The 17,375-nt window shown below is 42.6% G+C and overlaps 1 protein-coding gene across 1 annotated transcript in view; it reads left to right on the forward strand.

Annotated features, from left to right (window-relative positions):
• Positions 1-16,836, forward strand: part of DERA (deoxyribose-phosphate aldolase) — a 46,905-nt gene extending 30,069 nt beyond the window's left edge. The window contains exons 7-9 of the mRNA XM_053942882.1: positions 8,657-8,769; positions 12,873-13,022; positions 14,441-16,836. Of these exons, the coding sequence (XP_053798857.1) occupies positions 8,657-8,769; positions 12,873-13,022; positions 14,441-14,497 (320 nt within the window). The 3' untranslated portion in view covers positions 14,498-16,836. The remainder of the gene's footprint in view (positions 1-8,656; positions 8,770-12,872; positions 13,023-14,440) is intronic.
• Positions 16,837-17,375: the final 539 nt, after the last annotated feature.

Here is a 17,375-nt window from a genome sequence, read left to right on the forward strand (position 1 = left end):
GGCTGAGTGTTTCTAATGTTACTTACAGCTGCCATTGAGCAGATGTTAGGGATTCTTAGTGGTAGGCTAGACCAAAATAAGTTTTATGAATAAACAAACAATTTCCTTTTACTACCAACTCTTTCAGGCTGATTCTCTCCCAAATTCACTGTGAATGGCTTTTTAAAGTCTCCTCATAAATAATTACCTTTCTTGTGGCAGTTTTCTAGGCACTTGGATTTTAATTACAGTGATGAACTGTTTTAATAAGTTGTTAAATAATTTTATCTTTTTAGGAGTGAATCCATTTTCTATTTCTCTTTGACTTCATCGGTTCCTGGGGCTTTAATCCTTTTAATTCTTGCTAATTCACTTTATAAATTCATGCTGGAGAAGTAAACAACATGCAGCAGCATCATTTTCTTTTGAACTCTGTGCACGTACACCCACCTCAGCTTGCTGGTTATCAATGGTCTCCTGTTACTAGTAACCATTTTGTTTAACTCAGTCATTTGGATCACGGTGAGTATGAAAAGATAGGTAATTAAATGGAGACAATGTGGTTTTGCTTTGGGCTAATGTCTGGGGGCCTCAAAGCCCTCCATGGAAGCGAATACAGCGCTTAGTTCTTAGATAAGGGATATGTAACACAGCTGTACTTCACCCAGAACAGCATCTTCCAATGTAAATACTTATCAGACACCCTCGTGATTTGATGTTGGGAAACGCTGAACACGGAAATCCCCCTGGCTTTTTTTGCTGTTTATGCCAGAAGGAAAGGTGCAGACGGGGTGGTCGCGCTTCCCGGCGCGATGCCGACACCGTCCCTGCCTCTGCAGCTTGGCACTGACAGCTCAGCAAAGCACAGGGGTGTTCTGCTTGACCACCTCTGTTCCTGAACATCTGAGTGAAGAAGTCATTGTGCCTTGGTTTGAAGAGACAGGTGTCTGCTAAGGAAGGCAGGAACCCCCCCCTTGAAATGGAAAATGTAAAACCTCTCCCTCTGAATTATTATAATTTTGAAATTAAAAGGCTCTTGGGCAAAGATGTGGGAATAGGAATAACAGTTCTTTGCTAGGAAAACTAAAAATACAAACGTAATAGTACAAACAACAACAACAACAACAACAACAACAACAAAAAAAAACCACTGCCAGAGTGAGAGCAGGCCCTGGCAGGCTGTGGGTCAGGCTGGTGGCAGCAGTGCCATTCCATGGGGGCTCAGCCCTCCTGCAGTGCCAGCTGTGCTTCTGCTGGAGCAGGATCCTGGACAAGGCTGGAGTTTTCCTCTGGAGCTCCAGGGCTGCTGGAGATGGGCCTGGGCAAAACCTATATATAAAATGTAGATTTGAAGACTGGAATATCATCTTTGTTTTGCCAGTGGACTGGTGAAATCAGCATTTCTCTATGGTTTCAATAATTTTTTTAACCAAAACCCATGCAGTTGTTTAATCAGGTTGTTGGTGCTTTTGGTTTGAGATGTTCACCATAATTGCAGTCTGTGGTAAGATCAGCACACAGGCTGTTGACAAAGGGAGGTGAAGAAACTGCCATATTAAATACCTTTTTATGAGTTGCTCCCTATTTGTGATGGTGCTTACCGGTCTTTTTTATTTCCTTCACTCAAGCAGTGCTCAGTAGATGTTATGCCAGGAAAGTCTGACTGAATTTAGCATCCCTTTGAAATAAAAATTGTTAGTTTTGCCATGTAAGCATTGTTAATAATGCAATGGGAGGAAGAAAGGATTTCTTAAAAAACCAGAAGTGTCTTTCCCTGGCCGCCAGCAGAGAGGTGCCTTCTGCTTGGAGTGTGGCTGCACAGTCAGGGGTTTTGGTTGTTTTTTTCACTGAAGGGAGCTGGCAGCTTTTTTGGTATTCAGGCTGCCTGAAGAGCTGGAAGCATTGCAGAACAACCCTACTGACAGTAGTGAAAACGTCTGGAAGGTCTCACCTGCACTGCAGCCTGCACACGCCGGCTTTTGGAGTTTTGCCGAATGCCAAATTACCAAGGTGGAGAAGGAAAAAGGAAACATTCTGAGGGGCAAAATTTTCTGGAAAGTAAAGGAGCTTTAAGTAAGATTGGTGCCCTTTAAAAAACAAGCATTGTGATGCCTTGTATGTACAGGTAGGGCCATCCAGGGTGTTGCCCTTTGGATATTTGTTGCATCAGGAGAATCCAGGAGGTCCATGATAAAATCTACGTGTTTGCAACTTGTTGGTGTTGAAGGTGTTTGAGTGTCATAAAAAATGAGCTAAAAGTGCCTCACATTTTCCTGGTAATCACGTGATCACCAAAGTGGAGTATTCATCCCTCCGTGCAAGCCCTCAAGAAATCTGTTCCACCTGATTGGTAAAAGCCAGGTGGAAGCAAACAGGTCGCAGATGAGTCTGGTGAGATCTGGCATCTTTTACTTTTTTGGCTTTCAGGCAAAGCCAGAAGCCCAAACACTGACCTTTCCAATTGCTCAAGGAAAATGCCTTTGATGCTGGAAATCCCTGTGGTACTGAGGCCTTCAGCTGTGCCAGCTGCCTTTGGCTGGAGGGGACAGTGTGGGAGAGGGGCTGATGCTGCTGTCTGTCCTCTGCATGACAAAGAGGCTGCCTGCTGGACGGGTTCTGACTGCAGCATTAAGGCATGGGCTTTTAAATCTCAAAAATCAATCCTGCCTTTCTCTGGGTTAGCGTAGGAACAGAATCTTAAACTGCTTTTAACATCAAGTGTTGAAAAACACTCAAAATGACATTGAAGTGTCATGATTTTGGCTGCATTATGGATGGTGGATTTTTTTAAATCTTTAAAATTCATAGCACCTTCTTGATAAAGTAGACTGATTTTCTACTTGCTTTATTCAGTGTGGAGTATTTCCAAATTGATTTTAAACAGCTATTTCTTCAATTTGAGTAATTTTGTTACAAGCTAATAGACAATACGTAAGTGTACCTGAGCTTTAATGTTAACATATTTGTTTCAAAGTTGTTATCAACGTTAAAAAGCACAAAGCTAAATGTGGTTGCTAAAACATGGAATGCAATATGCCACGTAGTGCTGTGATTCTAAGCCATCATGCATATTTATTATTTTCTTCCAAATTGCAGTGCTATTACTGGTAGATATATCAGGGTTTTAGCCTCGGTCTGTAATATGTCATGTACAGGACAACATTTTGAGAGCCTGAGATGTATTGATCCAAAACCAGGAATGCCAAGAGGGAAAAAGCCTGACCTAGACCAGTGCTGTTTTAATTATATCACGCTTTCAGCTAGTTTATCATTGTTTAGGTTAATTTAAACGTGAACAAGGAAGTGATGCAATGAATTTCAGTGTTTGTAAAGGAAGCTTAAAGGGGGAGATTTTCAAATCAAGTCCATTTTCTCCCACAGGATTTTGGTTTTTGACTCGGTAGCTCAGTGCTGAGGGTGTTTGCATTCAGTCTGAAAGGACAGGCCAAGCTTTATGTTTCTTCATCAGTAACTACTGGAGGAGGCCATGAATTTGGGAATTTAGGGCCAGAGCTGTGCCACCAGCACTGCCTCCTGCCCTGGGTGCACTGTGCTAGAGAGGGAGGTTTCTACTGATGTCTCTTGTATTTTGAGTCTTGCTCAAAATCAGGAGTGTGGCAAAAAATAGCCCACAGAATGACTTGTAGGGGAAATTAGCACTGCAAGTGGGTAAGCTGAGAGAAATCTCTGGTTTTTCCCAGTGATAGTAAGGTTAGGATTAGCTGTTGGGATTCCTTGATTTATTTCTTTTTTCTGCCTTTGGCTTGTCATGTGTCATTAGGCAAACTGCTTCAGCAGTTCCAGTAGTGCCATCTGCAAAAAGAAATAAGGTTAATGCAGGTCATACACTGTAACACCCCTGAGTGCAGTATGTGTAAAGGGCACATCCTTTTAAAGAAGAAAAATGGCGTCCTGGTAAATGAGATTTAACAAGTGGATAACAATAGAGGAATTCCTTAAGCTTCGTTGTTGTCCCATAACAAGTCACTCCTGCTGCTTCCTCTTTGGAGAGGAGGAGGAATGGCTGCTCCAGCAGCACATAATTGCCTGAATCCTGCACCCTGGCTTCTGGGCTTCAGGGTGGCTCCAGGCCACCAGTGCCACCAGGAGCCACCACTGACAGGGGTTCCAGCTGTGGTCTTTGGACCCAGAGCACGTGTCAATTATTTATCTCCTCTTGCTCCATGCCACATAGGGATTGGGTTGGAAGGAATGCTCTAAAAATAACAAGTGCCTATGCTGTGTAGCCGAGCAACAGAAGGTGCTATGGCTCTTCCTGCTGAACCTTCTAAAGAAACATTTTAAATGAACACACGAGAAACTAATACTAATTAATAATAATATTCTGTGGAGACCTGTGGCAGATGCTGCAACGGCGCATGAGCAAGCTGTGCATAATTCAGCAACGCTGAATTCTTTCAGACACCATCTACAGGGAATTTTGCACAAGTGTGGACTTGATAATTTGTCCCTCTGTGTGTGCATGTGTAAGTGTTCCTAGGGGCATCGTTTGGCCTGCAGAACTCCTGTTACTGGAGGTGCTGTTCAGTAAAGGGAGCATCCATTCTTTCCTAGCTGGGATGATGGGATGGGTTTTCAGAAGGTTGTCCTCCTTGTAAACAGACACTAAACGTGGACGCCTGTGATGGGATTTTTGCTTTTTTCCCCTCTGTGCAGGCACTTTTTCAGAAAGAGTTGCAAAAAGGGGCAGTTCTCGACAGACCAAGTCATAAGCCAGCATTTTTCAGTGGTAGCCGAGGCACACGCGTGTGAAAACGTGCATTGGCACCCAACCAAGCAGTGTGGCAGTGCAGCCCCGTGTCGTGGAGCTGAAGCTACCTGCTGAGCTGCTGCTACAGTGAGCTCTCACAGCTCTGTATTCTCTTCTCCTGGATGGCAAAGTTAAGCTAAGGGGGAATGAATGTGTTTTATCTCTCTGCTGGAGCAGGATAAGGACGTGTAAGTGGGACGATTAAGGATGACTCAACTGACAAGAATTAGCTGCTACATTAGCCTTTTATATCTTGCCCTGCCTCTTATTTTCAGAGGGTTGTTAACCTGGTCACCCCTAGTAAGGCTAATTTGTGTGTGAATCAGAAGACCCTTAGTTTGGGTGCTCATAAAATAGAAAGATGACTTGCTAATGGGACTTCATGCACATTTGATACGCTGCTATTTTGTCACTGCTGCCTTGTCAGCAGAACCAGCAGGTGGGTTTGATGCCACTTCTTGCCACCAGTCCTGGAAGTCTTGGAAGGCTTTGTGTTCTCCCTGGGAGAACTCCATATTGTTATAACTCAGTTGCAGCAATGAAGATGTATTTGTGCTCATTGCAAATACTTACAGAGTAGCACATAATTGTCCCTCTGCAAGCATCTCTCTCTCTAAACTATTGTTTAAAACTGCCAGCCACATCTTTGTTCTTTATTGAGACTAAGGCAGCAACACAGAGTCTGTAGGTATCAGGAGATAATCATTCCCCAAGGGCATTTGAAACACTTCACAACCAAAAGGTTGTGATTGCTCCACATTTATTACACTGCTTATTATTCCTTATTGCTTAATTATGGAATCAGAGTGTGTTTCCTGGATGCTGTCGTCTGAATAAGATTCTCCACTTCTCATGCTCTGCTTCAATCTTGTGTGGGCTGGAAATTTCTGTAGATGTACAGGATAGCCACAGGGCAAGCCAGTTCTGGAAGCTCTTCTGACCTTTTGGGAGACCAGAGCATTCATAAATGAGGCTGTGTGTCTAGAACAGGAAAAATATAATGGACTTGCTCTGAAGTGAATGGCCTGTGTGTGTGGAACCCACAACCTTGGTGTTGCTGCACCATGTTCTACCCAGCTGAGCTCATCCCATCTCCCTGCTTCAGTGAGATGAACTGGTTCAGCATGACTTGCTGCCTTGAAAGGAAATGTGCTGTTGTGGCTTCACACTGGAAAATAAAAGTAGAAAGGGTCTAGGCCTGGTCTTTTCCAGGCTCACCAGGCCTAGAAATCTACCCTGAATAACTGATTTTGTACAATCTTGGATTTAATGCTTCATTGAATCATGTAATCTACTCTAAGGAAGGGGAAAGCCATTCAGTGTGCATTTTAGCCTTAGTCTTGATTTTTTGAGTGTATCCATTCACAGGAAGATGAGAAGATGGGTGATAAAACTCAGGTTTCTAAATCATCACCTAAATTTCCAGGTGAAACTCCTTCTGAACTTAATTTCCTTCAACTTGTTTTTGGAAACCTGAGTAAGAAATAGACCGGGTGAAACTCCCTTATTATCACAAGGTTGGCATAAAGTTGGCTTAATGAGGTGCCTTTTATGTCAGCACTTGATTTTTAAATCCCCCTTTTCATTGCTGAAATCCAAACATTAACAGCACCTTCTGCCGTGGCTCTCTGTGCTAGTGTGGCTCCTCTGTCCTCTGCAAGAGGCTGCCTGCAGCCCTGCTAGCAAGCTCTTGTGCCATAAAAAGAATTTGTTCAGCAAATAAAAATGTATTGTTTTCATTGTTAGAGGATGCTACTTAATTGGCTGTGTGTTTGTCTAATAATCACATCTAAAGCTGATTATTCTCATAATAGCCTTAAGATATTATTTAAAAATAAATATATAAATGCACAACTTTTGTACTAATACTAGTTTTTAATCTCTTCTTGTTTCTGTGAAGTCTGAATGAGATTTTCAAAATTGAATAATAATTTGATCCGTTAATCTTTTGAAGCTAGTAATTTTATTTTCCCCTCTTTGCAGTCTCTGAGGCTCGCAAATGAATAGAGCTTCATTACTGGAGTCTGCATTTAATAACCATTATCCATTATCTTGTAATTAAGACTCCCTGTAACGAATCATGAGGACAATGCAAAAATACATAGTACATTTCTTTAATGAACTGGAAAATGTTCATCTTGTTCTATTTAGTAATGAGTTGCTGAATAGTCGTTAAATCCACTGGAGAATAGAACTAGATGGATTTTGAAGACTATCTTGAGTTTGTGGTTAATCTATTAGAATTAAAATTTCATCTTCTATTTTTATCAACAGCTGATTAGAAGTCATTCTGTTTGACCAAATTGATTAGAAGACCATATACAAGGGCAGCTGTTGTTTAATGAAAGTTTTTAATGAAACTGTACCATAGAGACTTGTAATTATAAGACTTATAAAAAGCTTTGACTTACCTTATAGCAGAAAAAACGAGAAGTATTGCACTGAAGGACTTTAAGTGCTACATTTTGAAAGGGAAATTAAAAATATAATTTGGTGATGCTGAAGTTACACTTCCACTGCTCCTTGTTTTAATGTGGCTATCAGATGTCTCTCTGGAAGGGAGCAGCTCTGAAATGTGCAAGTCAATTGTCTCTCCTGTGTGCTCCATTCTCTGCAAAGCCCTATCAACTATTAATTGCACATTTTGCACTGTGGAGTTAGAATCTTTCTGGCAAATAGCTGTTTCTCTCCAGAATGGACGTTGTCACAGTTGTGCAACTGAACCAGCACTGGGCTGACACGGTGCCTAGTCAGGAAGCCTACAGAGGAAACTGTGTGGTCTTTGAAACCCCAGAGTTGGTGGAACCACTTGATTGTGCCTAAAGGCAGAGAAACAGGCCGGGGTTTGTGCTGCCTTGCCGTCAGGCTGAGACCCAGCTGCGTGCCCCTGGGCTGTGCCATCAGGAAGGCTCTCCCTGGAGTGTGCTGCAGCTCACAGAATGCAGTCAAGGCAACTCCTTACTTGGAGCCAGTGCTGAAACTTCCCTTCCCTACTCCAGGGGACGTTGGAGAGGCATCATCATTCACATAAGAGACAAAACGGACCCCAAGCCAAATTTGAAGTGGAAGCAGATGCAGTTCCAATTGACTTAAGTGGATGATGCACTGCTACATGATGTTTGAATTATCCCTCTTCTTCTTCCAATTACTTCTGATAATTAATGATCCCACAGTACACCTTTTCTAAGAAGTAGGTTCCTAGGGGTGAAGTGCGTCCTAATGAAATTAAGGAAGTTTTGTCGTTGTGTTCTCTCAATGCTGGATCATGCACTGCAAGGCACATTATTTTTTTGTTAGTTTCTTAGCTTTTTGTTACGCTGTGCTTCAGGATTTCTTTCAAGCCAAGGCAGAACAGCAAGAATACACAAGAATGTTGCATAAGTATTAAGGCAGGCAGTGGAGAGTATTATTCACTAGTGAGAAAACAGGAAAAAATAAGCCAAGGCTAACTCTTGTTCTTTAAAGAACACAGATGTTTTGACCTTGTTAGTGCATTAAATCAGACCGTGGATTTAAGTACAGTAACTTGCAATGTTACAAGTGCAAAATGCATAAAAGGGGAGTTTTCCCTTGGTTTACAGTGTTACACAGCTGTTTTAGTAAACGCATATGAGATATCTTTCCCTTCTCTTAAAAACAGCTGCAGGAGATACAATGTGAGACTGAGACTGTCAGATGTGAGACCAAGTAGATGCGAAGTTAAATTAAAAAAACCTGATACAAATAATTCTCAGAGATGCTGGTGGAAATACTAAAATGTTGATTTACGTACACCACGGGGACATACGTGCAAAGGAACGCCTCAGAATTGCTGTGAAGCAGGAGGTCATCTTTGAGGCTGTGAACCTGTATGTGCAGAGGGACTCTTGCTCTAAAACTGCTATAAAACATTTTGCTTCCTTTCAGGTTCTGATTTTATAAAGACATCTACAGGAAAGGAGGTGGAAAACGCGACCTTTCCCGTTGGCATAGTCATGATGCGAGCCATTAAGGAGTACTACTGGCAAACTGGCTACAAGGTAGTTCTCATTTCCTCTGTAAAAATTAACCAAACAGGCTCACTCAGAAAGAAGTAAGGATGTGATAGGATTGACTTGCTAATATTATTTTTATTTTTTACTTTTGTGTTTTCTGCCTTGAAGAACTGTGGCTTCATTTCGTAAATGCTCATGCAATCAAAGAGTTCCCTGCTGCATCTGGATTTGAATTTTGTTTCACCATTTAGGTGGTCATGTCCATTAATAACAGGGCTGGTAGTGGCTGACATGCTCCCAAAACCATCAGCAGAGCTTTACAACTGTAGAGCCATCGAGACTGCCCCGTGTACACGGCTGTGTTTTCTGACTTTGTCCTGGCAACCCGAGGGATGCATTTTGCTCTTTCCTCCCTTGCCAGAGAGGCTTTCCAAGGGGACAAGGAGGCAGATCCAGCTGTATCCCCTTGCTTGGGATGGCAGGAAGGAGAGAGGGGGCAGGGGTTGGAAGAACTTTATATCCTGGTACTTAATGTCTATCGATCAGGTCATTGTCAGGTGAGGTCAGTGGAGAAAAGGGGAACAGACAGCAAAGCCAGTGATGAACTGTGCATTCCTCCCTTTGCTGAAACAGTGAGAAGGGAGGAGATTCCCAGGAGGGCTAAAGCCACCTCTCACTTCCTTTTTCCAGGGGCAGGTGGGGGCTGCCAGTTGGATCTGGTGCAGGTGTTCAGCAGTGGGCTTTGTCCTCCCCTTCAGCACCAGGGCAGGAAGCTGTATCTCCAGCTAAGAGCCTCTCCCCATTTCTGGCCACCTTTCCCTCCTCTCCAGCTTCTCCTCTGTCCCTCCTGCAGGGGGCCTTGCAAGGTACAGTGTCAGCAGATGGGATGAGCAGTGGGATGGGGGCTGAGAAGGCTTCGGGGGCTGTCGGAACGTGTGACACCAGGTTGGAGGTGTGTCCATCTACCCTCTGTAGCCATCTAGATGAGGCCAGCATGGATCCCTGGGCTGGCCCCACTCCTCCTTTCCCCTCCTGCCCCTGTCTCTGCCACACAATAATTGGAGCAGCTCCAATAGTCTTTGTTTCTGTGGGAGCACTGCCCGTGCCCCAGCGTGAGGCAGATCCCTGGGGCCAGCGACCCCCCTGGGCAGCAGTGCTGGGTGCCACAAGCTGGTCCCTGCTGCTTTAGCACTGCTTTGTCCCCATAATTGGATATAAACGTTGAATTCACCTTTTGCTTTCAAAGCAGGCATTCATGGTGTGAAATGTGTTATTAAGAGTAAGTGCTTGTGTCCGTGTGCATGTGTGTGCCAGTGAATTAGATGTAAACTGACTTTATGTACCTTTATTAACTGAAGACAATATTATCAGTGACAAGAAATTTCTAAATGGTTTCTTTAACAAACTAATTTTGCTGCTGTAGGGATGCTTTCTAGCAAGGCGTTGCCTGGGAAAAACAGGTTAATACAGAAATTAAACTTCTTCAAGGAAAGGAACAAGTTGCAGAGTAACATTTATTGACTGATAAGCTGTGGTGGTGATATGAAAAGTGTGCAATATAATGGGAAATAATCTTTTCCTGTCATTATTGAAGGACATACATAAATTGGTTTTTCTGTTGGGAAAACCCCCAATCCAGAAAAACTTATTACTTTTAATAATGTAAGGTGAAGAGAAAATTCTTGAGGAGATGAACTTATTAAGCAAAATAATGAAATACTGTGAAACAGCAGGAAAGTGGTAGCTGGACTTTGTACTGCTCTTGAATTAAATTCCAACCCCCCTTCCTTTTTACGTTTTTATGGCAGTCAGATGTGCTGTTTGGAAAGCTGGTAAATGGAGGAGAGGACAGGCTTGTCTTTGTCAGCTTTTTTTGCAAAGAAAAGAGCTTTCAGAATCTGCTAAAAGGGGAAGGAGTTCTGAATTATGGTTTTAATTCTCTTATTAACTCTGTTTTACTTGTTTTTGCCACAGATTATCTCAAAGAGACGTCATATTTCTAGAAAGAAATCTGAATTCAAATTTCATTAGAATTTCTCTTCCTGAGGGAAAGCAGATTCCAGCTGTTTCTGTTTGTTATCTAGAAGTCACCTTTCCAGTTGCTGGGCTTAAAATTCTTTTTGGAAGTCTAATGTTAACAGATGTATGCATACACTCACACATCTATTTGTCCATCCACAAAAACAGTTTTCGTGGTTTGGATTTATCAAGCTTTTCCTGCTTTTATTCCTTTTAATCTTATTGGAAATATGCCATTATCACAATGCTCCAGCATGAGAGAAGGATTTATTCTGTGTTTGTTGGTCCTGAAATCACTATATAAAAAAGATTACCAAACACATTGAAAACCAGATACTTTCTGATTCCGCTATTATGTCCAAAAGGCACAAGGAAATCCTCAGTGCAGTGAGGTTTCGGGAGCGTGAATGCAAAAACAAAATGATAATTCTTGCAGAATGTAAAGGCAGAAGGAAACAGAAGAAGAATCACTGTGTTGTTCAGATTTATCTTTTTTTTATACAGGAGGAACTTTTCCTGATTCCCCTTGCTTTTCGAGAGTTTAGGTGGCTGCTACAGGCCAACATTTTGGCATTTTTGATGAGGGATTTGATAGCTGAGTGTCACAAGCTCTGCCTTGTGTTTAAATGGCACCTAACCAAAGGACTGGCATTAGGGGTGTATGCCAAGTGCACAGCAGGTCCATCGTGGGATTCCAGACATGCTTTGCCTCGAAGACAAGTTTTACTGGGTGTTTGTGCCTTTGCAGACGTGGCAGTTCACCTTCAGATGTGACACACATCCCACACCGAGGGACTGAAAGCACACCTGGGGGGGGACAGAAGTCCTGTGAAACACAGACCTTTCAATTTTTGATAAAGACAGACATCATTGAATTCCCATTTGAAAAAATTTAGTGAAAATTAAACCTCTGGTAGGTTTGAATGTACGGCCAAATCGTGTGTAACTGTGCTGCACAGGCTTTTTATGAAACACAGCCAGTTCTCACTGCTGTCCACGAGTCAGCCACCTGACATGCAGCATCTTTAGAGTTATTTATGGTTGTGCAGTTGTTGCTGTGTATTTGGAGTTAGATTGGCAGTAGGTGATGATGACACTGTGGGCACTATGTGATCATGCAAATATCCCAGTCCTGCCTAAATCCCTTGCTCTAGAGACAAATTTCTCCCATTAGACCTCAAGCCCAGCTCCTGAGGAAGTGCACAGGGGTCAAAAGTATTGCTCCCTCAGCATGAAAATCACCTTTGGCAGTGATGGCTGAGGCTTGGTAGCTCCCAGTTCCAGTCCAGACCTTGTGCTGTTTGCAGCCAGGTCTGTTGGGCAGGATGAACGTTTGACAAGAAAGTTTCACAGATGTGTACGCTTGGCAGAAAGCTCCCTGAATGTAGAACCTGAGAATGGAATAGAGATGGAATCAGGTTTTGATATAGAAGAATAATAGATGTGTAAATTGACAATTGCTGAGCCAGTCTTGCTGGACAACTAAGAAGACAAATGTTAAGGCAAGTTGGGAAGAGATTTGAGGACTTAGACCAAAGAATAAGCTGACCACAAACAAAAAGATGTCTTTACCAAGCAGAAAGATACCCCAGGCAAACAAGACATGTCAATGTGGCAAGTTGAAAAAAGGTCTAAGAATTTTCCACTGCAAGAAAACTGAAAAACAACTTTAAGCTTAAACTGTAGCACACTAACTCATGTGACTGGATAGTGTTAGCCATAATATGGTAATGATAGTAGTTATGATAGGCTGTAGGTAACAGTAAAGGTATAGATTGGTTCTTATGTATTAAGATGCTCAGCAAAGAAAAGTATATAATGCATTGTAACCAAAATTAAAGGGTCTTCAGGCTTGTCTGCAGCTGGAGCTGGCAGCTGTAGCCATGGCTCTGCCACCCATGACTCTGGACTCTTGTAACATCTTGGATACAATAAATTGCATTTTGAAGAGCTGCTTGAAGACCTGCCTCTCTCTTCAGGCTCTTACTCAGGTCCTTGCCAGGTAGAGCTGTTACACCACAGGCACTTTGAGACTGCAGCTGTACAAACATTGATTGCTCTTCTAGGGCTGCTGATGGATGAAAACGTGTATTGAACTTTTATTTATTTATTTTTCTCTCTCTCTAAAGGTTGGATTTAAACCTGCAGGGGGCATTAGGACAGCCAAGGAAGCTATCACTTGGCTCATGCTGGTGAAGGAGGAGCTGGGAGTGGAGTGGCTGATGCCGGAGCTCTTCCGCCTGGGTGCCAGTAGTTTACTGGGAGACATTGAGCAACAGGTTGGTTGTTGGCAGCTTACAACTCGTGAAGGACAGAAATAATCTTCCTAAAAGTGCTGGCTTGCTGCTTCTGCATCCCTCTAATTCATTATGAATGACAGGTTCACTTCCAGCCCAGTGTTTATTGAAGTTTGAGCTGCCCTTACAGACACCTGGGGCTCTGATGCTGGGGCAGCTGACCATGGTCTAGGCCATGCTGGCAGTGTAAAATTGTACACAATTTGGGCAGAAAGGGCTCAGTTTGTGCGTGTACAGAGTCTTTTCAAATGCATGGCAGTGTTCTCTTCACTGCTAGCTGTGACTGACCCTCACAGACCCTTTGTGTCACCGTGCCACAACTCCTCATGGTGTGGAGGAAAGTTCCATCTCATCCTGTGCATGGGTGCTGCTGATAGAGAAATTTTTACATGTTGACTGTTTCCTGGGGAAGAAGTTCCCAGTGGGAAGAAAGATTCTGACCTGTCTATCCATGATCTACCTCAGTGGCACAGGGTATCAACCCCAAAGGATGCAGTGCAATTTGGAACAGTGAAGTGTCATTGGAACTACCAAAATATGAAGGCTTTTTGGTCCTGACTTTCATGCTCATTAAGCCCAGGAGAGGAGGTGATATTACCTTTTACCAAGAAAAATATCTGAGGATCATTATCCTGTTGCTGCTGCTGGGAAAACATGAGGTATAGGGGCCAGTCTTTTCCCTTTCCTCACCTTTTTTTCCTTTGGAATATTGACATGTTTTAAGAAAGATTCTAAGAACAGCTTAAAGATGTCAGGTTAATATTCATGACTGCTGAAACCCCTGGCTCACTCCTGCAATGAGAATAATATTGTCTTGCTCCCTCTGCCTCACACTTGACCTAAAATTATGTCCCTGGTTATGAGAGAGCAGCATGAGCTTTCTCTTTGCCACTGCCATCACTGCTGGCTGTTAGAACACAGCCAGTGACTGTGTTGCACCATTTGTTCTGATTTCTCAAGGGTTTTGTCTCTTATCTGCCAGGAATTGCACAAATGCCCCAGCCATGACCAAAGCTCTTGCTGTTCCATGCTGTCTAAAAACATGGAAGATAAAATGTTCCCAGTCAATATATTCAATAAAACAAACATACTGAAATAGTCAAAACCAGATGCCAGAGGAAAGCATGGGCTTCTACCTGGCTCTTTTTGAAATCTTAGTTAAGAGCAGCAAGAGTCTGTGCTTTTTACTTTTTCTTTCCAAACACAGCAGCAAGAATCCTCAGTTCATATTCTACAAACAGAAATATATTAATGGATATTACATCATATTTTATGCACATGCACAAACAAATATCTATCATCCTCATCTGGCATGCCTTTAATTTGTTACTTCCTTGACACTTGCAGCTTTATAGTCATATATAATTCCATCATAAATTTTCTTTTTTTTTTTTTTGCAGATTTTCTATCATGTGACTGGCTCTTATGCACTTCAGCATGAACTGGCAATGGCTTAGACACAAAACCAACTCAGGATTACTTTTACAAAAGAGGTCTTTAAGCAAACAGCATTCAGAAGTCTTCTGACAACCAAGTGCATATGATAGAATTAAAGGCCTAATTCTCCCTTCTTCATAGTTCATGGTATTTAAAAATATGTTCAATTCTGCTGGCTGTACTTGATCCAAAAGCAAAAAAAAGTGGCATTTCTGAAATAGTTAAATAGTTAATACATACAGATTTGCAAAGTTAATCTTGCAAAGTTCCTCAGACCAGCCTGAGAAGCTTATTAATGGCAACACTGAAATACTATGAAAAAGATTTAGGTGGCCTGGTAACACTTTGCAGTCTCAGAATATGAAATATCTGTGGAATGCTTCAGATTGCTAATTAAGAGCTACTGATCTTGGAATAGATTTCCATTCACCTCAGACAAAATCTCCTGGCACAGATGTGTTGCACTATTAATTCTTCTGTTGATTCAGTCTCAGGCATTGTAACGGGAAAGAAGAATGAAACTTGGCTATTTCTTCTCTTTTATCAAATGTCTTCTGTTGGGAAAAAAAAAAAAAAGGCAACCAGACCTCTTTTTTTATTTTTTCTATTTTTCCCCCCAAACTTGGGCACAGACATCCATATTTAGACCCTTGAATAAAAGTGGCTTGATTTCTAGAACAGCTGAGTATCCACAGTTGCTCCTGAAGTTAATGGGAGCTCTGGGTGATCAGAACAACTGAAAATCAAGCAGTCTCTATATAGGTGCCTAACTATGCATTCAGGGGCCTATTTTTAGGCATTTCACTCTTAAAATTTTAGTCTAACTTACTTAGAAGCTCCAATTCCTGTCTCCTGTCATTTTAAAACACATTCATGCAAATCTTTCCATTTTAATGTAAGGGGGTGACTGTCAGTTTGCAGGTGTCACTGCTAGGCTGGCTGAACTTCAACTTTGCCATTCCAAAAGAAATACTTGAATGTAAAAGATGATCTGAATTGTGTCCTATATGGGGTTTAATGGTTTAATGTAAAAAAAATGTGCTTTTTTCAGAGCACATTAAGAACAATACCCAAATCACCAACACCTTCTGAGTATCAGACTGGAGCTAGTTGATTCATTTTATCAGAACTGCATTCTGCTCACTAACCAGAGTTGTACTAAAAACTTAATTATCTCACTGACTTAAGTAGGTCTCATCATGGAAGTAAGAGGAGGTGGAGGATTTTGCTGTAAATCAAGCTACAAGGTGCATTTATTACAAAGAGATTTATTATAAAGATAATAACTCCGTTATTTATCTGGCTATACCACCTGAATCACTCGAGTGCTACAAAAAACCTTGGAGAGATAGGAAAGCTGATTAGGGAAAAAAAATCAAGAAAAACAACATATACAGAAAGCAAAATCCTATATGAAGCGCTCAGGATTAAAAATGGGCCTTAATTTCTCAGGAAATAGTTAATCCAAGGTTTTCAGTCTTTTTCTGCTTTAGATCTCAACACAGAAGGTGAGGCTGAGCTGTGACTGTTTTCACGCTTGTTTTCCTGAAAATGGCCCATTTTTACCATGAGTTTTCCTTCTGATTTCATTGCCAGTTTTGCCAAGGAAAAATGCAAGTGCCTGTCTGCATATGGAAGGGAAAATTCTGCTTCTGAGCTTTCAGAAATACAGAGCCTCTTACAAGAAGTCAGCTCCCACCAGGTTTTTGCCAGTCTGACCCTGTGCCGTGCCCTCCCAGCCTCCACACACTGGATTTTGCTGCTGTTTAGCTCAAGCTCTATAAATACTATTAAATGTTATAAATGTCCATACTTTCATAGTGGGAAGTAATGCCACTTGCAAACCACACTTTTTTTTTGTTGTCAGTTGTCTTTAGGACAATTAAGGTGATGATAAAAACTGTTTTTTTTCGGCGATGCTTGAGTTTGTAGGTGAAGGACTCTGTGTAGTACCTTAAAATTAATGGAGGTCCAACTTTGCCGCCTCACTGTGTAAGGTGAGTCTCTGAGAACGGCCTCACTGTCTCCATGGGAGCTGTGCTGCTGAAAGAAGTTGCCAGGAGAAATTCTGTCAACAGCTTAGGTGTGCACGTGGGCTGCTGGATGTGACACCAGGGGTGACAGCTCTGTTTGCAGAGGGAGAGGTTCCTGGAGAGTTGAGGATAGCCACTTCCCTTCTCCATGAACATTAAACACACCTGTGAAATGCTGTGCAACTCCAAGCCAACCAGTGTTTTCAGAGAAGCTGGACTGGAATGTAGTTAATACATTTTTTTTCTGTTGAAACCTTTTGTCAAAAAAAGAAAAAGAAGTAACAGAGTCTGTAAACACATCCAAATAAAGATGGTTGTGGTTTGGAGGTTGTTCTTTTTCGAGGAATGAGCAGAAGGCTCAGTGTTCCAGAGCAATTGGCTGTCTTTGTTTAACTCCATGGTGACTCAAGTTACGTTCACACTGTCTGTGTCTGTGGGCCACCAACCTGACCCAGAGCCTTGTCTGTGGGGGGTTGAACCTGGCCCAGGGATGCCATCAGGAGCAGCAAGGGACTGGGCAGAAAGCTCCCTGAACGTAGAACCTGAGGATGGAATAGCGATGGAATGGCCCCTTAGCCAAAGGGCCAGTCCAGGAGCAGGTGTGGCATCCATCCTGGGAGGAGGCAGGGCTGGAGGCCAGCTGGGCTGAGGGGGGCTGCTGGGCAGGGCCAGAAGCATTCCTGGGCATTCCTGGGAGAGAACCAAGTGCAGGGACTCCCTTAATTTCTGAGCTGGGGCTGGAGGTGGCGCGGCAGGATCTCCATCCCCAGCCCCAGCAGTGCTCACAGTGCGGGCTCCTGGTCTTGCTGCCCTTCACCCTAACCCTTCACTGCCCTCTTTTCCATCTGCCCCATCTTTGTCCTGC

This window comes from Vidua chalybeata, chromosome 5 (assembly GCF_026979565.1).
Source record: "Vidua chalybeata isolate OUT-0048 chromosome 5, bVidCha1 merged haplotype, whole genome shotgun sequence".
NCBI classification, from domain to species: Eukaryota; Metazoa; Chordata; class Aves; order Passeriformes; family Viduidae; genus Vidua; species Vidua chalybeata.